Source organism: Diplotaxodon limnothrissa, linkage group LG18 (genome assembly GCF_057381915.1).
Source record: "Diplotaxodon limnothrissa isolate DT_005_m linkage group LG18, D_limnothrissa_male_GT1.1, whole genome shotgun sequence".
Taxonomy (NCBI): domain Eukaryota; kingdom Metazoa; phylum Chordata; class Actinopteri; order Cichliformes; family Cichlidae; genus Diplotaxodon; species Diplotaxodon limnothrissa.
This window is the reverse complement of record NC_140613.1, coordinates 15,728,344-15,752,794: the sequence shown is the minus strand read 5'-3', so window position 1 is coordinate 15,752,794 and position 24,451 is coordinate 15,728,344. Positions and strand designations below refer to the sequence as shown.

Below are 24,451 nucleotides of genomic sequence, written 5' to 3'. Positions count from 1 at the left end.
TCCAAAGCCTGTGGTTGGGCATTAGGATCTGAATCTATTGGTGTTTATGACTAACTCAACATACCAATTTTTAATTTTCTGCTTAAAAGATAATTCTATCTATCTATCTATCTATCTATCTATCTATCTATCTATCTATCTATCTATCTATCTATCTATCTATCTATCTATCTATCTATCTATCTATCTATCTATCTATCTATCTATCTATCTATCTATCTATCTATCACTTTTATCTTTGATAATGGGTTGGCATTTTCCCAAGGGCCAAAATGAGCACATGCCCCAATAAGTCTATGAAGAGATAAAATTAATCTAGAGAGTCCCAGTCCAATCTGACCCTTTGGGGAAATGAATTGGCCGCCCCTGTTTTAGAATAGAATAGCCTTTATTGTAGTTGTACATGTACAACGTAATTCAGGGTGCTCTACACCAGTTGTGCATGTTTTTACAGTTTTTCTCAGTCGCTTTGGTGCGTTCCTCAGAACACCACTAACATTTGCACAGCAGTTAGTGCATTTCCCAAAACAATTAGTGCAAACTGCAAAACCTAGTGGATAGCCTGCAAAAGCACGTCACATGCACAGAATTGATTATCCATACCTCAAAAGCAAGTATCCATGTCAATGAAACTGTCAGTGCCATCAAAATGAAAAGTCTTGACACCATCTTTATGAACAAGATAGTCAAATGGCATTGTCATGTTTCCACTATGACAGTTTATAATTTCAGTGTTTCCCATTGCAAAAACAATTGGTGACACCTGAAAATGCTGACGACAGCACTATGGCCTACCTGTACAGCCATCTGAAATGTGCAGTAAAGTCACTGTAGATGTTATGGGAGTCTTGGGAGTAACTGAGACACTGAATACGTACGTTTCACATTTCCATTGTGTAGAAGTGTTTGTAATCCTACAGAATTGTGCAAAAGAAAAATATGCTACAGTCACTTGTTCACTGTAGAATACATGTAAACATAAAATCACCCATTTGGTAGAGCTGTGCACTAATGTGAACAATAAACAGCACATGTAACAGTACAGTAAATCATTCTGGCACATCCAGACGTTCCTGTCTGTCTGGCCACATATTTTCATCTACATCACAACAGATGTTATCCCTCGCAATGCAGCGAGGAAAGTATCTCCTGGAGTGGCGAATCCATCCTCTGCAGGACCCTGCTGTGATGTCGTCACATGCTGCATCCATGGCTGCTAGCAGGGCCATTTGCTCATGTGGATGCCGGTCATAAACTTTCCACCTCCAGGCAGAGAAAAACTCCTCTATTGGATTAAGGAATGGGGAATATGGAGGGAGATATTCAACCAGAATTCTGTCATGTGCTGCAAACCACTCTCTGACCTGATGGGAGTGGTGAAAACGGACATTATCCCAGACAACAACATACTTGCTGAGTTGGCCTCCACCTCTCTCATTCTCAGGGACTAGGTCCCTGTAAAGAGTGTCTAAAAATGTCAGGAGATGTTGGGTATTGTATGGACCAAGAAGGGCGATATGGGTGAGGACGCCGTTGTCTGAGATGGCTGCACACATGGTAATATTCCCTCCGCGCTGACCAGGGACTTCAGTGGTTGCCCTCTGTCCAATGCGATTTCTTCCACGCCTTCTGCCTTTGGCCAGATTGAAACCTGCCTCATCAACATATATGAATGTGTGCAGTGTTTCCCTGGCTTCCAGCTCCAGTACACGCTTTAGAGAGAGACAGAAATGCAATGTCACAATATGCCTGTGTACAGTAACAAACAGTAATGCATGCATTTAGTAAAACACATTGTAGAGTATGTGCTGTGGAATTGCAAGTGTACTGCATGAAACTACGAAGTACTGTAAAACAGTTTGCAGTGCAGAACATAGAAGACCAGCTTTACCTGCACATACTGGTGACGGATCTCCTTCACCCTGTCACTGTTTCGTTCAAATGGCACTTTATACAATTGCTTCATGTGGATTTCATTTTTCTTGAGTACTCTGTCAATTGTTGAAATTGAAACAGATTCAATATTGCCAAATACCGTGTAATTCTCTATGACAGCGCTTTGTATGTCTCTCAGCTTTATTGCATTGTTTGCAATGACCATTGCACAAATGGCTTCTTCTTGCTGTGGGGTAAAAAGGGGCCCTCTTCCGCCTCCGCGAGGTTATCTTACAATCCTATGTGGTGCAGAGTGAACTTTTTGTGAAATTGCAAATACAGTACAGTAACATGTGATGTGTCTGAGATGGCACAGTACAGTACAGTGTATTACTGTTTGCATACCTGTTTTCCCTACGGAATGTTTGAATGATTGAACTGACAGTAGTTCTTCCAATATTGGGTTGCACCCTTCGACCAGCCTCCTCCATGGTGAGGCCGTGATTGACAACATGGTCCACAATTGTAGCCCTTATTTCATTAGGAATCCGCCTATATCTGCCTCTTCTCCCTCTTCCCCTTCCCCTTCCTCCCCGCATCCTCACCCCTCTTCCACGGTGCTGACCTTCCATTTTGTGTCACAGAAGTGTAGAAATGGTACACACTAGCTCCTGCGCAGTTTATATATGCTTGCCAATTGGGGATTCACAGGATTCATCCATAATTGACAGTGAACAAGTTGTTTGTCATTGGTTACAACTAAACTTTCACACGCCTCCTCATGAGTGACAGCTGTAATTCACCTGAGATCAATTGTTCAATTTCGGAGACATTTCCAGGAAAAATGATACAGAAAGGTATAGGATTTGCTTGACAGATGGCCAATATTTGGCATGTGATAACTAGTTCAACAATTTTGTGTGTGATGACTCAAGCAATGGATGTATGACTATTAGTTTTATTGGGAACGACTATTCAGCATCCATAGGTATGATTACTTTTGACTGACATGACATAAGCAAATGGAAATGTCAGAAAGCAGCAGGGAAATGTATGGAAGCAACTGATTCATGTCCAAAATCATTTGAAGTTTGTTCAGAGAGAGGAGAAATTGCTACTATGATGTGCACAAATGACTGAGTGTTGTGGAGGTTGAACTAATAGTTATGAGAATTTCAATTCTGATCTGAGAAACGCACCAAAGCGACTGAGAAAAACTGTAATAAAAATCTTCAACCACAGAAAAAGAAACATTGTCTCTTTTTTTTCTTTTTTAAAATATTTTTTTTTTATTTTGGTGTTACAGAGTTAACGTTTAGAAATCTACTACAGGCAGTAGGACAAACACCTGTATCCAGTCAGTGGAACAACAGAGATGAGGTAAAAAGGCTACAAGTTACAAGTCACACAACACCATTTCAAAACATGTATTTCCGCAAATATATACTTTTAATTACTAATATGTACATAGCATAAAATAAATAATTATAAAAAAACATCGGCTTTTAGAAATTCATAAAAACACAGAACTAGTTTGTACAAAACTTTGGATTTAAAGACTTAACAAAAACAAATTAGAACGAACCAAATTATCCATACAGGCGATCACTCACAGAAAAAGTGTACTGTAACAGCTCTTTTAGTATGAATGCTGGTTGTTGCGTAGTTTGCTAAAAATGATCTAAAATGTGAAACTGGTTATGGCTGTTTATTGATATTTTCAGTCGTGACGTTATCGAATCCTGGGTGGGCATTTTTGAATTAAACGCGCACGCCTGAGACGTAGCATTACATTAGCTGTAAACATTAATGAGAAACTCTACACACTCCTCCACAGTGGAGGCGATCAGTGAAACGCACTTTTCATAAACTTTATGTAACTTTCTGTCTCAGCTTTCAGTAGTTTTATATTTTCCACGTAAGTAAAAAAAGAATTTTTATTTTGTATTTCTTCTCAAATTAAGAGAGCACAACGTGTTTCATCTTAGCCCTGGTGTTTTAGCATGACTACAAGGTAACAGATGACTAAAATAACATATTAAACTCTATTCTGGTCTATTTGGTTAAACTGTATGCAAAAATTAGTAAAACTTCACTTTTTTTTTTTAACCCAAACTACTTATAATAGATTTCTTTCACAGAAAGAATCAATACATGCCAAAGAATACACATATTAAACAGACAGACGAGGACAAACTGTGTGTAAGGACCTAAACACGTACACATATTATCGTAGCAGCATTAAAACAAAGGAAGTATTGATAGTTTCAGTGATGCTGCTTGTTGTTTAGTTTGGGAACAAAAAGCCACGGCTGAGGATGATCGCATACACACGTTTTGGTCATCACATTACTGCAAATTACACTGCAATATTGAGAGCTTATAAAATACAGCTTTGTCTGCTTTCTTTTTTTGCTTTTTTAAATTACCATTTGTGCTGTGTTTACCAGGGAGTATGCTTCTATTTGATTAAATATTATATTATATGTGTATATGGGAATACACCTTTAATAAATAACAGCTTTCCCCACACCGAGTCACGTGGCACATCACTAATACTGTTAAGAATAAGGAGAACATGCTTCATATTCATCAATGGTACTGACTATCACAGCCTCATGCGGTGGATGGGGAGGCTCTTTTCTGGTCTTTGGTCATAACTCTTGATGGTTTTTTTGATCCAGGTGTTCTCTGGCCTTTCAGGAAATGTGCAGACTGCGTACTATATTCTCGTTTTGCCGACGCTTGTTGGATGTGGCTTCCTTTCTACTCGCGAATAAAATTAGTGGTTTAAAGCAGATATTAACTGGTTAGCTTAAGAGATTGAGAATGTAAACACATCACAGCAAACAACTACATTCACTCAGGTGCAAGTGCATTCTTACCCAAACATCAGTAACATATAACACTTTGTAAAAGAAACACTCACGCACACAATGATCGTGTTAGTGTTCAAAAATACGCAAATAAAGTAGTCATGTCGAGGAGGAGAAAACATGCTGTTGAGTGTCTGATCATGTGACCTGCTCACAACTCTTGTTACTTTTCACTGCAAAAACAAGCGATGATTACACACTGAAGGAAACGTTCACTTTCAACGAAATGCCTTTTTTTAATGTTTTTTTTTTTTTTGCCTTGCAGATTTGAAAGCATTGGTAGTGCTGGACTATTCTTGATTAAAAGTAACTACACTGGGAAAAAAATCACCAATATGGTGTTTGTCAAGTTCTCCTTTCCTACATCAGGACACCTTTTTCATGCTCGGTAAGGATATCAACATTATTGCCATCATCACAACTATCCATCCATCAGGGTGACGTTCGTGGACTTTGACACCTACTCAGCTGTTTCAGTTAATTTAGGCAGAGACTCACTCTTTGTAGCATCAAAACAAAAACACGAGGCAGTTGTGTCTTTGTCCGCGCACATGTCACAGAGCTTTACAGTCTCTCTGGTCTTGCAGGTGGGAATCTGCATTTCTTCTTCAACCCAGTGAAGTCATTATGTTTTGGTGAGAAAAGACAAAAACCTCTCTATTTGCAGGTGTGCACATCGTACACCCTCACGCACTCTTGACAGCTGACATAGCAGCACCAGTGGAAAATACAGTGACACTTCTCCTTTCTTTTCTCAGTCCTCGTGTTGTGACCTCTGCCGCAGCACAAGAGGTCACACCCGTCTATGCCGTGGGACGTCAGGTTGCAGATGCGATCCCGAGTGCCAAAGGAGCCGGTCTCAGGATTGGGGTCACAGAAATTGGGTGAACTTTCATAATAAACCAGGTCGCGCTCTGTAGGGGGTTTGAAGTAGTTGTACTTGGGTCTCAGGGTCTCCACCCATCCACGGGACTCCTTATGTTTCTCAACCACCATCTCAGAAGCGCTGTCATACTTGTCCTTCATGTAGTTCCCAACAACTCGGAAGTCAGGCTGAGACCACCAGCATGTCTTGACCTCGCAGCTGCCAGAGAGTCCATGGCACTTACACTTCAGAAACATGTTGTCGTTGAGAGACTACAGATTAAAAAAAATAAAGTTTAGTTAATATAACTTTTAAAAGCAGAAGAACTGCTACCACAGACACAGCAAAAACATGAATAAGAGAACTAACCACTCTCCCTGCTTCATTGTTATGGCGGTTCATTGCTGAGCGTGCGTCAGGCCGATTCTCTCTTGCATCAGCAAACTCCCGGGACACCATGCTTCCAAACTCCAAATCCTCACTGCAGCCACCCCACTTCCAGCCCTCACCAGGGGGGCCTTTGTGACGTGTATCACATCCACAGATGTTGGCTGAACCCTCGGCGCAGGCACGGGTCACCGCAAACGCCACTCCCGCTGAGGCAATAGCGTGAACAAAAGCTGACTCTCGAGTGGCTGGAAAGACAAAGACAGACAAGCATCACTTGGATAATGTATCTCTTGAGTATTTCCAGAATTCAATTTATATTAAATTTAAATAAAAATGAATAAGAAAGATATAGCTTTAATACATAATATATAATATATACAATGTGTAAATTTAATAATATGTAAGATATGCTGGCAGCAAACATCTTCAACCAAACAAAACAAGAAAGCATCAAACAAACTAAGTAGACCTTTACTCCTATCTGCTGCTTGTATTTGGGTTGTATCTACTATATCGCAACAGTGTGTGGGTTAATTTAACCAGACATCAATCGTCCTGTCTCTAAATAAGGCCAGCAAGGCCTCTACGTCTCTGTCTGACATAGCTAACTGATGAGTCAGAGGGATCAGGATCTTCCAGAGAGATGAGAGGAAGAGACGGGCCTGACAGGCCTATAATTAAGAGACTCAATTAAGCTTTTGAAAGGTTAGGAAACAGCCTCACACTGAGGGGACAGCTCATAGACACAACATGGAGATGGGTCTTTAGCGAACAGATATACTATTCCAAAAAGGGAAAGACTTTCCTTCTATCCTTTCCTTGTCAGCTGCTTTAACATGAATCATTAGACGGAGTGTTTGCTTTGAATATATGTACTTGTATGGTCTTGCAAAAACACAAGCAAAGACAAAGAAGGAGAAGAGACAGGATGAAGTGGAAACTTCAGGAGTAAACATGAACTGAACACACTAAAGATAAAAAAAAGAGTAAAAGAAATGGTTTAAGATCAATATTGAAATCTTGCGCTGTCTGCGTGAGATGTGTTTGAGTATGTGTTTGATAGAAACAGTGCACGTTTCTGTCTGAAGAACAAAAAATGATAAAGAAAGAAAGAAAAGAAAAAAAGTAAAGGCATATAAAGCTGAGGGGAGAACGAGCTCCTCCCTTACAGCAGGTTCCAACCAGTTCCAGGACTAAAGGGCATTAGAAACAATGATGCAAGAGAAAAGGTCTACTGGCATCCCTCACCACCCATTTCATTACCACTACTGTATACACACAAGGTTACTAATGTTCAAATACATTTGAACTAATGCTCTCCTTCCTCAAATCCCACTTTGTGAATCCAACACGTTTCTTTTTATTTGGTGTTGTTTCATTTTCGTGAAAAGTCAAAGTAGCCAAAGACTGCGCCATGAAGGAACTGTCTACAGTGATTAATTACACATCACCATGCTTCATCTAAAGCTGACTGAGCATGAGCTTTGTGTTTTCAGTTTGAGTGAATATCTAAGGTGTTTGGCTTACATTAAATCTGAAGTGACTTAGAAAACAGATTTAATTTTCAAATGCCGAAAAAGGATTTTGGAACTAACATTTGTGTCTGAAAATATCTTTGAACATACTTCTGTGCTACTAAAAAGAGCGCACAGCCATCAGCATAGATATTCTGTGAACTTGTCATAGAATTATGTGAGGGGAGTGCAATGTTGTGGTAAAATAGTCAGTGGAGAAGGATTGAAGCACACGAAAAATATCCTGGCATTTCTGTGTGAAATAATAGATTTCTTATATAGTATTTACAATTTTTCACAAGCTACTTTACAAGATCTTCACAAAGCCTGGTGTTATCAAATGAATAAGCATTCAAGAAAATGGAAATATCTCTAAAATTTTGAAGAGCTTTGCTGAAAATTTGCCCCATTTGCCCCACCTGCAAGCTTCTGATTCATCAGATTACCTTTTTTGTTGATATTGACTATAAACATACAACACATTCTAAATTTAGTTTCGATGTTATGGTTTCACTGTTCGTGTGTGGCCCATTTATACATGACAGTAAAAACTCACTGGAAGGTACTAATGAAAACTTAATCAGAACAATCACCCATTTTTTTAAATGCGTGTTTTCATTTGGATTTAAATCCACCTCTGACAGCATTCACTGTACCTGGAAACTCCACCTGTGACATTAGCTCCACTGCTTTTCCTTAGTTTTATGACCAATTTGTGGTATTTCTTCTCAGACAATGCTTTTCCACCAAACTTTGCCAGACTCTGGCAGGCCAAGCGGTCCCTACAACCTGCTGGGGGGTTGAATCCCCTATTGTGTTGCCACTGTCACGCTGTGTTAGTCCCACAATAGCCCCAGATATTTTATATGAAATTTGCCCTGGCTAGTGATTAGTGGGGACCAAGTTAAGTCATAGCAACAGAGAACTATGCATTGGCTGGACCCTGCTTGTCGGCAGACAGGGAAATCCCTATTCAAATGGTTTAATAAAACAATCTAAAGGGCGTGTGAATGGGGAAAAGCACTTTTTCTCCTGCTTAATCTCATGGTTGCGAAGATATTGTGCTCTGAGCAGTGCCCAGCGGGGAGTGGGGCTAAGGTCCCCCCATCAACTCCATTTACCACATCCCTTCTTTCTTTCTTGCACAGAGTTAATGATATACTGGTGAGCCAGCTTCCCTCCCCCAGCATGGAGAGACATACGTCTCATGAAATGCAGGGACCTTTTGGCTCATCCTAAATAGTTACTCTTTCTCATCCTCAGGTCATAGGTCACAACCCACATCCCCTGGCCTTTTCCTGGTTAGTTTAGATGGAACTTAATAATTTAGATCAATTTAGGTATCTGTATTTCCTGGCAAACAAAGCATCCTGCCCAGTGCAAACGTGCCCACAGTGAATGAAGACAAGCTAGAGCTACAATAGTGTCAAACTTTTCAGTATCGCTAACAAATTACATAATAGGAATTTCCAGTGAACTTCATTATCTTCAAAAAGAAAAATGACGGTGCATTGACTTCCTGTACGGGTGTTAAGACTTGTGAAACTGTGACTGTCCACTTTTTATAGCAAAGAAACCTAATCCCATCACATGAGTCATAAACTGGAGACTGATTATACCCATATAGCATTCAGGTTTTCTGTAAATACCAAGAATGCCGAAATAGCTCTGGGATCGGCTCTGCAGACTGAGGAACACCTGTGCAGCTTTCTATTACCTTTCATCACAGGCAGATTCCAGTGGTGCATGTTTTGACACTTTAGTTAATGTAAATTAATGAGCACTGACGCAGACATAGCCTGGAGGCAGGGGTGTGGAGAAAAAAAGAGGTTTAGACCATGTGTAAGGAGAGAACATGATATAAGATATGCTTTTTTCTAAAGTAATAATACTCTTAGATGAGTGTTTGTGTGGTCAACTAATGTATGCTCACATTGAGTAAGAGCATTTTTATGTGCATATAGTTTAATGTAACCCATTAAACTTATCTTCAAAATGCACAACCTGTTCATTTCAATTGATTTTTTAGTTGTAGTTCAACTCCGTTTACTACATTGCCTTCTTTTTTGTAAAGGCTTTACTCCTTTAGTCCCTCTTAATCCACTTCTTTAAAACAAACTTCTAATGTTCTCAGTGGAGTTGAAGTGGACACGGGCAGTGATGCACTGAACTGACAGTAACTAAGCCTCTGTAGCAAATAAAGGTGCCTACTCTTCCTTTCAAATCTGGCAACAAAAAGGAAGGAGGAAACTGACTAACAAGAATCTGAATTTCAGACAAACTGACACCAGTGAGGACAATGGCCTGGTTGCATGGACAAACACTAGCATCAATCAAATCCAATGAAATGGAAGCTCTCTCCTACTAAGTCCTATCAAAGGCCTGTGAGCCCCTGAGCTACTCTCCTCAGCCTTTGACAAAGGCACTTAATCCAGCCACTTTGACCTCTCACATTATTAAGGGCCTGAGTGACCTTAATCCAATCAAAATGATTTACTAGAGCCCAGTAGCCGCCTTCTCTTTCCAGTCAGCACCCCTGCAATTTAGGCCTGGGAGGGGATGCAGAGGGAAAGACGTGGTGGCATTTTGCACCACAATAGCAGTGGGATTGAGAACCCCTATCGTTAGCCACCTACTTCAACTCCAGCCTCTTCTATCAACTGGCTCAAGAGTTTATTAAAAGCAATTGCCCTACGTGACCCCCGGCCCCCTTGTGTTTACATCAGTCTTCCGTAAACTAGATGACGAGTTTGGATCACGACCCTCAGCCACTGGGGCCTGCATGGATTCTTGATTTTAACTCATTTCAGAAATCAGGAAGAAGAATTCATCTATCCAATCAAAGTGTGAATCTGATGTTTTGGGAAACAGTCTCATTTGCTTTCCTGCTGGGAGATGGAATAAAGTAAAAAGATCACACTTATGTCTGCACACTAAATATTGCACTAGCCCCTCATTAATTACTAAGAAATATTTCACTCTTTAAAATTTTTATTATGATCAACTGCATTAACTATTAAATATACACATATATCATCTTTCTTTCTTTCTTGGTTTTATGGCTAGTTTTCTGGGCAATGGGGATTTCTCTTGCCTGAGCTCATGATTAGACACATGCCTGAAAATTATCACTGCATAAGCTAAAATGTATTTTGGAAAACCTCTATGCTTCAGTTCAGTTCATCTCTTGGGTAAAGTACATCAGAAGAAAATACCAGCAATCACAGGGGATCCCCTCCTAAAGAAAACTCCAACAAGACAGAACTCACTCGACTTAGGCTAGTCGTGTACATCGTTGCATGCATGCAGACCCCCGAGACTTGTTCAGTCTAAAGTCTATTTAAACAAGGATTTGAATCAGCATAATGAATGATGCATGCTGGGAGTGCAGCTCTTCTAATGCAAATATAAGACAAAGGGAATATAGAATTGTTAATGGGAGAGTTAATCAGGAGAGAGACATGATAAGTCACTTTTATTGCTCTTTTTTTTCAGTCGGTTTAAAGAGCTAAATACTTCCAAGAACTTTGCAGAGATTAAGACATTCTCAAATACATATTCAAAGACAGTGGAGTCATCATAAGCTAATAATACTACTTTACTCTGGTCATCTTTTCCTGTCAAAGAAAGGCATAGTTTGTTTTTCTTTCTGCAAAAAGTGTTGCCTACTTTTTACTGATAAGTGGCATTTCTTCAAGAAAATATCTTTATAGACTTAAGGACTCTACAAATTGTTATTTTTTGACAGAAAAGTAGCAGGAAAGAAAACTCTGTGTGCTTTGTAACATTACCTTTATCTAACACTGGACCAAAAATGGCCAGACTGTCATTGATCGTGGTGCAGTTCCAGCGTCGGCCTCTGAACTGGTGCTGACACTCCTGGATGCCAATCTTCACCCCCTCAGCCACACTCGGCATGATTTCCACATAGTTCCGGCAGAAACGCAGCTGCTTGGGCACCAGGCCTGGTATGCTGCCACAAAGGATAGGTTGAGTGCCCAGTGATGAGTACTGGTGGCCGACTGCTAGTGACCTACAAGCAGAAAGGAAGTCGTGTTGTCAGTGCATTTGGATAATTATATCTTATCTGTCTGCATCTTTATCTACTGATATAACACCACTCAAGTGGGGGACTAATTTCCCTCCTGGTGCAGTGTAATTTTACGTCTGAGTACGTTTGATTGTGTGTGTTTATTTTTCTGTATCAGATGCTACCATTAGACATCCATTCTTTATCCCTTCAACTACCCTCTCTGCAGGCACCTGGCCTTTGTGTGTATTGAAATTGCAGCCCTGCAGTCTCAGAAGCAGGCAGTGTTTCTGTTTAAGATGAAAGTCCGTTATGCATCCAGAGGTCTTCATAGACCTTAAGCTGACAACTTGGAAAACTGCACCTTGTTATTAACTGTCCGCACACTTAACAGGCCTTCAGCTTAGGGTAATAAGAGTGCAAACCCTACGCTGAAACTTCAGAGAGTGTATTAAGAGTAACGCTGAACCTCCCCTCCTTTTTTCTTTTGAGGAAGGTATTCTGGGATACAACAAGTGCAAACTTGGTTCACTGATTACATCTCTCTCTCTCTCTCTCTTGCTCTCTTTGTGCCTGTATTGCTTTCTCTTTGTCTTTATTTTCTGTGTCCTCTCAATTAAGACTTTTAGCAGGTAGTAATCACAGATATTGGATATCCATTTTATGAATGACCCATTTTTAAGAAGGACTTAAAAAGACGCTGCAGGGTGCTTGCATGGCCATGTTTTGGAATTTCCGCATTGCACAAAAGGCATACTGATTTATGCCATTTTGTTTAAAATTTTATATAGTTTTCTTAGAATTCTAATCAAGCAGTGCAAAAAGTGTTGGAGGCTGATTCGATTTGTCTTTAGCCTAAAAACAGCAAAGCTCTGCCCCTCAATGACTTAAAAAACAGATTTCCAAAGCAAATCAAATATTTACTTCCGGCTTCTAATTCTTCTCTTCTACCAATATAAAAGCAGTTAACAGGTTTGAATTTGGATTCTGAACTCTCCATTTAAATACATTTGATTATATATATATATCTATAAAAATTAATAAATTGGCCGGGATAAGCTGGATAGAAGCATGGATGGAAAACAGATGGATGAAAATGAAATTTTTTCTTTTAATGCATGAATAACTGGCCTGCAGTAATTGCCTTCTATGGTAAATTATCAAATCAGCACTTTGACTCTTTCATAATGGCACAGAACAGCCAAATTACTGAATAGCACAGTTCCTGTTATCTTTGGCAAATACCTTTTGGAGTAGCTACAAAGTAGCTTGCTGGCAATCAAGACAAGCCCTTAATTTACATCAACTGTCTATTAAGGACTGAACGCTGGAAGGAGTGTTCAGTTTGTCATCCCCTGGGCGATGCTGGAGTCATAATGGTTAATGTAGATTCTCTATAAATGCAGCTTAAGAGCAGGTGTGCAGTGTTTTGCTTTGCAGTTAGCTCACTATCTGCTGACCTGTTCACTGCTGTTCAAGGACTAATCGCTGATCAAAACAAGATTACCAAATTCCTGACTTTGGCCCTCAGGCAGGGTTTTTTTTAACCTGAAGAAAAGAAAGAGCCTCACAGTCAAATGACCCCACATGTTGACGGTTTCTGATGGCTTTCATCGTACCAACCTTTAATACCTCAATTAGGTTTTACATTCAAAGGTTGATTTTCAGCTCTCTGTAATTATTAAGGATGTCTGCCAGGTGTCAAAGGTGCTCCTGAGCCATGAACTGACCCAATGAGTTACTCCTGTTATTTCTCCCAAGAAAACATCAAAGCAATGAGTCACATTGGTTTCAACAGAATTTCTTGCCTAATTTCTACAGACTACACCAGCCTAATTCATCATAAATGAGACAGCCAGTAAGTGAGCAATGGCATGCTAAAAACCTCTTCAGAACATATCGCATTTATCTGCCTTTTGTCTGCTACAAACAACAATACACAAGGCAGTTTCCTACTACAATTGACCTCTTTTTTACTGGTGAAAGTTCATCAGCCAAAGAGAACTGGTACAGATGTTCAGGTTAGGAGCAGAGCTCTCTTTTTTTTAATGGATTTGAAGGGAGTTGTCAGTTGTAGCTCTTTCTCTGTCTCTTCTTGAACCTGCATTCAAATTTTTTTGGCAAGTGTGCATCTCAACAGCAGGTAATCATGAAGGTCAGTGGCAATATCATCTTGGGAAAACCAGCAACTTTAAAGGTCCTTGTACTCACACCAATGAGGGTCAGCAGAGGTATTTCTGCCCTGTCACTGTCTTGAACTGTACCCCACAAGCTCAATGTGAGTCAGTGTGCTTAGGCTGCTTGGCTCAAGAGTCTCCATGCCTGTCTCATTGGGGCTGAGTAATCCCTGCCACCTCTGTTCTGTGTTAGGAAATGGCCCGTGAGAGGCGGCGGGGCATGTTTCACCATGGATGATTTATGATTTTTTAAGAAGTTATTGCACAAAAGACTGTGTTGTTGGATACTAATTCCAACAACTATTTTAAAATACCTGCTGTATTATTTAGATTTTAGGTATTTATTGAGTCTTGGCAACTTTAATCTCTTTAATTCTTTCTAAAAAAAAAGAAATCCACTGATTTTCTCCTGCTTTGCAGAGATGTTGCACATGTGATGTTTAGTACAACTAATGAGGAAACACAGGATTCACTCATGCTCTTAAGGCTATTGTTTTCAAAGGAGCACCTTAGTGATAACTGTTACAGATAAATTAAGCAAAATATATACGATGTATATGACTTTTTGCCTCAGTACAAAGTTTCCCCCACTCATCTAAGTTTATCCAGTACAGGTTTAATGCATATTTCAGCAAGCCCAAGCAGGGTGCCTTAGAATTACCACTTTACTTGTGGGCCCTGAGGCCTTGGAGCCGACTTTGACATCAAGAGAATATGTTTGGGAAAAGGAATGTGCGGCAAGCTTTCACCTCCAGGTATTTATCTTCTAAGGTGGGGTGGACCAGTGAAGAAGGTGGTGGGGTGGCGGGTGCAGCCAGGCTATGTCATGGCAGGTCGAGAATAGACAGACATGAACCTGTCTTAGTGCAGAGCCGTATCCCCAAGAACGACTGCGGTGCAGGGGTTGAGAGTGATGCAGCTCCCATGGCTGCTTGAAGGCAAGCTTCTGTCAGCAAAACATCGTAAGCTGCTTTTCACAGAAGGTCTAGATCATAGATGGCTGGCATGCTGTTAGCAAACGGAAAGACAATGCAGGCATGCTAAGTGCAATCCCAAAGGAACCACATTATTTGACTTGGGATGAGTTGCCATGAGACAGAAAAATCACTCAAGTAATCTTTCAAGTTAAAAAAAAGTTCAGCATTGTGTCAGGAATGAAAGAACTGAAAAGTGATTTCATGAGTTACTTTTGCACTTAGACATTATTTGTATAGGCGGGAGTGATGCAGCAAAATTTGCTTCCATTATGTTTACCCCTGTTGTTAGACCCTTCAATCACTGGCACCCTCCAAAATCAAACAATCAACACAGAAGTTAGCTCTGGGCTTGCTGCAGGGTTTCAGCTATGACAGAATGGAAAACTGTTCTTCCATTGTGTCATTCATAACAAGCTCCACAAAAAAAAGAAGAAAGAAAACTCTTATGAAGGGTGAATTTCAAGGTTTTCCCTGGCTGTGTTTGCCAAAGTACCAAGAAAAAAAAATGCAAAACTTTATCTTGCACTGGCATCAAATAAATAAAGTAAACCAAACATTCAATTACACTGGGAAAAAAAAAAAAAAAAAAAAAAAAGTAGTTTGTGCAGTCCCCCCATCGCTCCATCCAGAGGGCCCACTTTTATATCAGGATTTCCTTCCAGCTGAGCATGTAATTAGTTTCTCATCAGTCTTACCACCAGGGGACCCATTAAGAAAAGTAGATTAAGCGTCCTCCAAATATTGAATGATTTATTAGAAATCAGGCAGAAATATATATATATATATATATATATATATATATATATATATTTCTGTGCTTTGATAACAGCTAAGACTGATGGATGAAGCTGAAATATTACAAAACAGCACAACATACCAAAATACAATAATCCTGTAGTTTTTTTTTTAACTAATTACACTATCGTAAATTTAACGCAGCTCTGCTCTGCTTCATTAATGTCAGCGTCACGCATTTGGTTCTTTTTGGCATTTACATGGCAGAAAGACTGAAAACATGAAGTCGGGAGCTAAGTGCAAAAATGACAACACATGGCAACATACAATGACAACATCACCATCACCACGCGCGCGCGCGCACACAGACACACGCACACACTGGACGCACGAGCACACATAGACACACGCTTCCAAGCACATAAAGTTTGCACCTGCTGCATTCTGGAGATCAAAATTGCTCCCGATTTGCAAAGTTGCACGTTTCGTTCATCTCTTGCGTTTACAATTCAGCCCATCCTTTCGCCTGTATACTTTCGGTTTCCATGGGTTACTAAATGTCATTTTAATGACCCGATTAGAAAGTCACACTGTGCATGTCTTATAATATTATAAAAAGTAACGTTAAAAGATCACCGTCACCACACGCTAAAGCTCTGCAGCTGACAGACAAGCAGTCACAACTATAACAACTCAAAATTACAGGTCATCCACAATCCCCGCATGTTTTTTAATGTGTCACTTCTTGTCCGGGAAATAATGAAAATTAAACTTACCACCAGATAGGATAGCTTGCCATGACATGCGTAAGCCCACAGAGCAACAGGAAACATCCAAGGTATATCATCCTTAAAGTTTCGTAAAACATCTCAAGCAGAATGCCTACATGCGCACTCATCCGCGTACGGATTTTAACCGAAGTGCTAAGAAAAAAAAAAAGAAAAACAAAAGACGAAAACGAAGCTGCACTGGCAATTTTTTATTTCTCTTCTCCAAAAGAAAAAAAATGAAAGAAGAAAAATCAGAGGCAACTCTCTCTTTCGCGAGTGCTCGTGGCAGAACTCTCAGAGCCAAATATTAAAAGTTAAAAGCCGCTTGCTTTTTTTTTTTTTTTTTTTTTTTTTTTTTAGGACCCAATCAGCAGGTATTGCCAAAGGGGGAATTCTGATGATATGTTCCCTCTGTTGCCATGTCAGGGAGCTTGAACTCAAACACCAGAATGAGCTAATTTTAAGATGTGTTTTAGTGCTCACTGAGAATTGCTCGGCATTAGCATGCAGCGTGTGTGTGATATATAATGTTGTTTAAAGGAGAGAGGGAGGGTCTGAAGGTTTTTAAATAGACATCGGAACCCCTGTGGATTGCGTAGCTATAACAACCTGTCCGGATTTCACTCCCTGGCTTGAAGCTTCTAAAATGCAGAAATAAATATGTGTGAATTGCTTCAGACCACAATTAAGCCTCTCCAGTCCTTTATGTGCGCCTCTTTGTCATGAATGTAAAATTAGAGGTTTGGAAGTGCTTCTAACAAGCTGAAGGGTTGGCTTAATTTAATAAATCTGGCCATAATAAAAAAAAAAATAGCAAAAACAAAATTTTATTTAAATTCCCTACAAATAAACAGCTAATATCTTTTTATATAGTTTAAAATCTGAAAAATATATAAAACCTCAGGATTTCTGTCAGCAGCATATAGTTTCTGAAATTGTAAAATGTGAAAACGATGCTCTAATTGTATTATTTATTTATTTTCTATTTCTATTTTATCAGCCGATAAATTAGGCGCACCTTGGCGTTTAAAAGCCACTGATTAGCAACATTTTCTTTTATTCTCAAAAGGTATTACCTCATCCACTTCTAATGCTACACACTTAAGAATATTACTATCTGTATGATGAGCTGTCAGATTGCCATTCCAACGAAAATATCCGATAAAATTGGCCGCAACACTGACTCTAAAAAGCTGACTGTCGGTTTTTCCCTTCTCAGTGTCAAGTGGCTGTTGATAGCTGATATGAGGTGGACCGGTCTTTTATCTACAGGCAGTGATGCTTGTCGTTGGAGTTAAAAAAGGAAGAAAGGAAAAAGCTGCCTGTTGTGCAATATCAGAGGCTGGTGACGCGATACAGAGGGGGGAACAAATTCACTACTTCAAGTTTTAGTTAAGTTCAGTCACTTCAGTGTTTTAGTCAGCACCTGTCGTTGCTATGAAGATGATCGTAACTACGAGAGTAGTGAGTTCAGTTTCAGTAAACATCCACATGCATTATTATTGCTTTTTTTGGAATTTGGGGGGAATTTGTTCAACAACAGGAAAAATTAAAAAACTGGATTAATGTACGGCAGCTTCAGCTGCAGCAGCATCAACACATGCCCAGCCATGGATTGTTTGATAGCTGTGACTACCCTGTACAGAAAATACGCTTGCACAAAGTGAAGGTTTTATTTGCTTTACTGCACAAATGCAGCTGTTCCATGTGCGTCTTGCACACTTTCTTACGGTCTCCACACCGTCATACTTGGTCTGCTGCAAAATAAGTATACCCGGTGCGTTCATTTTGCCGTTCCCTGGCCGGTTCAGTGACTCGTTAATTGGCTACATAGTGGCCACTCAGCTTTGCCTGCCATTATTTTCAAATTTCCTCACGTTGCTGGCAAACCGAAGGCGCAGAAGGCTGAAAGCCAGCGCAGAACGAAAAAAACACCTTTAATGGGGTCGAAGACTAGATGTTACCGCCATCTAGTTGACATCGTTGTACATTGCAAGTCAAGCAAAGGGTAATCACATCTTTTCAAATAAAACTAACTTTACAACATCAACTGCAATACCATTATCACGGAGCACTAAGATTCAGTACAAACTTTAAAGCTCTTACTCACCACTGCACGTTAGGTTGGATTGTCTGCATTGTCGCGTCATAGACCCAAGCACTGGTTTATTCCTATTTAGAAGGCTATTCTTGGTTTGTTCCCATCTTAATTACAGACTTATATTCAATAAGTGTGGGAATTTATTGTCTTATATACCCAAGAGTTATTCCTTCTATCTGCTACAATGAATTTGGAAAAACAGCCTTAAGATTTGCACCTAGCTCCTTCCACCTGGAATCATCTAAAACTAAAGGAGCGAGTCTCACTTGATGAATGTAAGGCAGCTTTAAATGACTTGAATGCAGTTAAGTCTGTAAATGTTTTGCCTGAATATGATCATTAGACAATTACTTTTACTAAAGTATTCATTCTTTACTGACACTGAAGTTTATACAGTTTCTGCGTTTTGGGTTTTTTTTTGTTCTTTTTACTCCTTGCCTGGACTTAACTGGTGTATGGATTTGTATGTATATGTGCTATTATAGTTAAAACAGGAATGATGCCACAGAAGAAGTAGTTTTTTTAAATTTATTTATTTTTTTTATTTTAAGTACCGCATGTACTTGCTTACAACACATGTACTACAGGAGAACTTTCTCATGTTAAGTAAAAATCTCAAACAAGAGCAGAGGATATATTTCCCCACAGTAACTGAAGATTGCTATTTCCTTGGACATTAATCAAAATCGGATTATTACTATTATCATGTTGTTATTATGTATCATTAGTCATAATAGTAGCAGCATTAGTCTACAGTATGTATTCACTAGTCACTTTGTTATGTTCAACCACTCATTAATGCAACTTTGCAAGCAACTGTGTGCATGTAGACACGGACAAGTTGACCTGCTGAAGCTCAAACCTAGCATCAAAATGGTGAAGAAAGGTGATCTTACTGATTTCGTTGTTGTTGCCAGGCTGTCTGGTTTCAGTATTTCTGAAACTGGTGATCTACTGGGATTTTTCTTAAACACAGTTGGCATAAACACCAAGACAGCACAGATAAATCCAGCCCTGCATCAAGGGTTCAGGCTGGTGGTGGTGCAATGGTCTGGAGGATATTTTCTTGGCAAACTTTAAGCCCCTTAGTACAAAGTGAACACAGTTTAAACACCACAGCCTCAAATGACCTCCACAGTCTCCAGATGTCAGTCCTCTGGGAAGTGGTGGAAAATGAAATTCATGTCATGGATGTACAGCCAACAATCTGCAGCAACTGTGTGATGTCATCACATCAATATAGAACATCTCTGAGGTATGATTGCAGCACCTTATTGAATCTATGGCTTGAAGAATTAAAGCAGTTCTTAAAGCAAAACGATGGCAAACTGTCAGATAAATGTTGCGGATCCTACTGTCGTTGCTGCTTTAAATAACTCATCTACTATTACCATAAATATAAATTGTTTGCTAATAAATAAATAAAACCAAACACTAAATAAAAATGAGAAATGCACTGTACAGTCAGTGGGTTTTAGGCAACCGCAGAGGTGGAAATCTGGAATTTGGAGCAGCTATGGACTGAGTCAGTAGCTGTCAGCACTGGTACTGAGGCCAAGCCAGTGAATGTTAAATACATGAGAAAAATGTGATGCCTGCTAAGCTTATGGCACCTGAATATAGAAGACTTACCAGGAAGTGGAAATAGCTCCTTAAAGATTTGAGTGCAAACATGTTGTTATTTCTACATAGTCACACGATCAACATGTCTTCTTATAATAACCGGCTCACTAACAAAACGTAAATGAGGTTGTGTTCAGTTTCTTTTCTCCATCTTTCACAGCTCTACTTCATTCCCTGCAGCCCATCTAGTCAGGTTTTCCCCCGGAGCGAGCAGAAGGACATCAGGGCACCTCTGTGTGCCCATGGTGACCTCACTCTGATGGTGATGACATTTAGAAAAGCACCCTTAGAAGGGAGTCGTGTCTGACAAGTGAGTCTTGTCATTGCTCTGCATCATCGGCCTCCCCCTGTTTGACAAAACACAGCCACGCTAACATCATGCCATAGAAAAATATCTGAACTAATCACATTTTCATTACTTCACTCAATTTTCCACAAATATTTTCCTGGTGTAACATGAAGCTGTTAATGCTAATTCTTACACTAAAGTGTTTACATAAGATGTAACAAATACAACAAGGATTTAAAGGATTTTAAGGATTTAATGCAGCTACTGCACTCAACTAGGTCTGTGCTACGTGAAAATGCAAAAGCACCACTAGATGTCACCGCTGTAGTGGAATTGTGATCCGCTCTTCTATCACTGCTGAGCTTTTAATAGAAAAAAAAAATCTAAATTTGAAGCGTGTATGCACACATTTTGGTTGCTTTTGTAAAGATCTGAAATTTAAAAAAGGCAAGCACTTTTATATCTCTAAGGAAGGGAGGTTGATGTCAAGCAATATAAAAGAAGATAAAATCAAAGATAAAACTATTCAATAAAGTTAGATTAAAAAAACCCCCAATTGGTTGGAAATGCAGTAACAGATAACAAATACAAGTTAAACGTCAGGAAATAAAGAGCTATGTAGCTGCGTCGTTGACATTATTGAATATTTCTATCAAATCAGACTTGATCTGTGGTGGTTCACTTTGATAATGTTTTCTGATTGTTCTGGCGAGCACAGAAGAAAACAAACAAAACAGATGTAAGCTGAGCATTTGCGACAGCCTGCACTGATCTCTCTCATCATCATCATCTGTTGTGCTGTGTCGCAACCACAAATGCTCTTTCCTGTAAATGATCATTAAAAACAATACCACATGTTTGCTGTGTGCTGCCTCAATAAGATGTGACACGCCCCACGAGCTCACACCTGGAAACAACTCATCACTTTCCCTTGTGCTTCTCTGACGATCTCCAGACATGGGAAACAAAGCTAAGGCTCTGCCCCTGCTTTGACTTTATCTTCAGGATGGGCATTACCACAGGCGTTGACGTTTCTATCTGCCCCGCTTGCCTCTTGGCAATACAGGGTGTAAAAAGCCTCCTGATAAGGGAAATCAGGAACTTCAAACTCATGTTGACGTCACATTTGCTGTGTTTAACTACACACCTAAAGCACGTCATTTATTGTAATATGGCATCTTAGCCGATCAGTAGAATGGAGGGCCAAGCAGATGCAACGAAAAGATTAAAGACATTTTTGAAAGGATAAACTAATAGAAGCAAACATGAGTGAGAATACTGTGTGTTATAGCCTTCAGTCACCAGATCTCAACCTAGAAGCCAGTTATAAATATAGTGAGGGAGGAATCTGCTTTGCAAATTGGAGAAAAATTGGACAAGTAACTTCAAATGAATTCAAATTACTCTAGTTATCAGATGTCACCCAGAAAGTTCATGCTGCAAAGTTTGAGGATTTTGACTGAGTGTAGAGTCACAAATCTAAAACTAACTGCTTAGTTTATCTAAAAGACATTATTAGAGCTTCAAAGAGAAGTCCTTTAGAGAAGTATTAGCATAAAAGGGAAACATATCTAATACTAAAATTGCCTAAAAGACAAAAACACATCGGTGAAAGGGGTACTAGAGGATATACAGGGTTCTGTTACACACATATGTAGACATAGAGTTAAAGTCAAGCTGAATTTGATCTAAATGTAATAAAACAACTCCCTAGGAGGTCACGATCTGAAACCTTGAGAAGCAAATAGATGATTGTCTCTCTGTGTGGGTCAAAGCAAGTCTAAATCAGTCTTTGGTGGAGGTCTTTGGTCATAAGATTTTTCCTCAGAGTGACTCAGATAATTGTCTTAGTGGTGAAGTCACACATTAGGGCAGTGAGATGAAGCTCTGGGGGCCAGAAAGCACGAAGAGACAAAACAGCTTTCGTTACAGGAACAGCCTTGCATGTCATATCAGGGAGCAGTGCTTTTTATCAGCTGCTGAGAAAACGACAGTCTTCATTTCTCCTCTGTCTTCTTGATCTTCTTCACTCATCTTTTCCCACACATTGACACTTTTTCCTGGGGTCATCCCAGGTTGCAATCAGCAGAGGGGGAGACTTGCACCGGCTGCAGCTGCTCGGCTGGACTCTGTCTTGTTTCATTAATGCTAAGCAAAGCAGATCATACCGTTCCATCAACAACACCTGCCGGTCAGGACCGCGACCCATTCACTATACATTTACCATCCCGTCTGTCTATGTACAGCAACCTGTAGTTTCCTGGCACAGAACTGCTGACATGTCTTGGCTTTTACTGTTGAGACTGCTTTGTGTCATTCTAGGTGCTCTCTTCAGTCGAATGAAGTCAACCTAGATGAATAGCAATGCTTGTTCAAGGGCAAATAGAAAACTGCAATTCTGCAAACACCTCTCAGGCTGGGTGTTTCACACGTGGCTGGAAAACCATGAGGTGGATTGTTTCAAGCTGCTTGGGCAATAGCAGCCTGCGGTCTGATATTAATGTCATTGTTTACAAGAAAGCATAATGTAGGCTTGCGTGAGCAAAACTGTTTTAATACAGCTGTTACATAACAAATTTGTTATACAATGAAACAATCCAAAATATGCCTTTTGGAAGGAAAGTATCCATTATGCAGTTGCATGGCAGCAGTGGCTTAGATGTGCATACTTAAACATTTTCAGGCCACAACACGCTCGCATACAATTTGGTTCAGGTGTGTCATAACACTTCACTAGAAAATGTGCATGGATGATAGGTTAACTGCCACAAATGAAGGACTGGGATTAAGTTCCACAACAGAGAGAGCAGCTACTGTTTTGTTTTTGCACAAGAAATCCAAGAGTGAGAATTAGACAACAATCATGGTGTCTCCTAAATTAAGAGCGGCGTGTTTTTTAGTGGGGCTTTTTGCTCCTTTATTTTTTAACTTGCAAAAAAAATCTTCCTAGTGGAAGAAAAACATGTTAAATGTATTGATCAGTAATCCCCAAACTGTTGCTGTCTCGGATGCGATTGGAGGTTTCCAGAGCTCTCGTGATAGCCCACGAAGACGGACTCTTCCTGTATGTATCCTGAATGCTGAGAACTGCTGCAGATGGTGCGCCGGTTGCCTGAAACAGCAGAGTGGCGCAGACGCACCGTCAGCCTCCAAACCTAAGCCACAAATTATGTCTGGTACATGGAAAAGATCATGTGGCCCTGCAGCGGAGTAGAGGTGGTGAGAACAAGGAGTTTGGTGGTAACTGGGTTGGGATTGGACGGATACGATTTACATTCCTCTCCAGGGATGTGATATCAAGACAAGGTCAGACCAAGGCTAATACACAAGTCTCCGAGGAGAGGGAGGAGGAATCTAATCTTTGCTCTTTACTCAAAATGACATTTTATATAGAATGCAAAACCATATTTCTGCGTGAACTTTGCATACCTTTTACGAGATGCAATCTGCCTTGAATTAAGCTAATTGCCTACATCTTTCTAGATCACCTCCTATTGTCTAATTTGCCTTGTATACCCTGTTTCTTAAAATATGTGCCGTAACACTGAGATGTTTTGAATGCATTCGCCTTCTCAAGGAAATACCCCAGACTCGATTTACATCCTACACTACATTCCAACTTATTTCAATGGTCAGACTAACCTCAAAGCCCAAAGGGAACCTCATTGTAATTGCAAAGAAATGTAACACTGCAGTCTAACACTCTAATCTGAAATGAGTATTCTGGTCACACTTGGAGCTGAAACAAAGTTGGTGGAATTTTTTTGTGTGCTTTTGTTTCTTTTTCTGCATTGTATTACTTGTCTTAATCTATTAAAAAAAATGCATTTAGTTCCCTTATATGCATGTTTTCCTCTGAGAGAAGGTCTGTGAAGCAGGAGGAGGCCTAGCTACGGGATCTGCAACAGCAAAGAGAGGAATATTCCAGACAACCTGAAGAGATTAGGGTCTATTACCAAACAAATTTCTACTACCACCTACAACACTTATGACAGCCTTCAGTTCAACTCTCATAGGAGCTTTAGGGGGAAAAAAGAAAGTAAAAAAGAAAAAGAAAAAGCACACGCTTTTGTCCTCATAGCGGTGTTCCCTCGACGCCAGAATGAAACAAGCTCTGTTTTCTCGGTTGCTCGGTCTGAGAAGAGGGGGCGAGCATGTTTTAAGAAGGGTGTGGGAATCAATTATCCCACTCAAGAGACATGCAGGACCAGTGGGTATTGCTTGGGATT

The 24,451-nt window shown here is 39.9% G+C and overlaps 1 protein-coding gene across 1 annotated transcript; it reads right to left on the bottom strand.

Moving 5' to 3' along the window:
- Nucleotides 1–5,408: 5,408 nt before the first annotated feature.
- Nucleotides 5,409–16,337, bottom strand: wnt3a (wingless-type MMTV integration site family, member 3A). Its single transcript, XM_085378457.1, has 4 exons — nt 16,216–16,337; nt 11,312–11,553; nt 5,986–6,251; nt 5,409–5,888 (listed from the first exon to the last, which is right to left on the bottom strand). The coding sequence occupies exons 1-4, from the start codon at nt 16,335–16,337 to the stop codon at nt 5,409–5,411; spliced, it is 1,110 nt and encodes a 369-aa protein (XP_085234583.1).
- Nucleotides 16,338–24,451: the final 8,114 nt, after the last annotated feature.

Bases quoted from the DNA above. Each gene is read 5' to 3' on its own strand.
- wnt3a (XM_085378457.1), bottom strand. From the start codon at position 16,337: ATGAGTGCGCATGTAGGCATTCTGCTTGAGATGTTTTACGAAACTTTA. The intron at 11,554-16,215 runs GTAAGTTTAATT...TTCTGCTTGTAG, and splicing joins GCAAGCTATCCTATCTGGTG to GTCACTAGCAGTCGGCCACC. The intron at 5,889-5,985 runs GTTAGTTCTCTT...TTTAATCTGTAG, and splicing joins ACAATGAAGCAGGGAGAGTG to TCTCTCAACGACAACATGTT.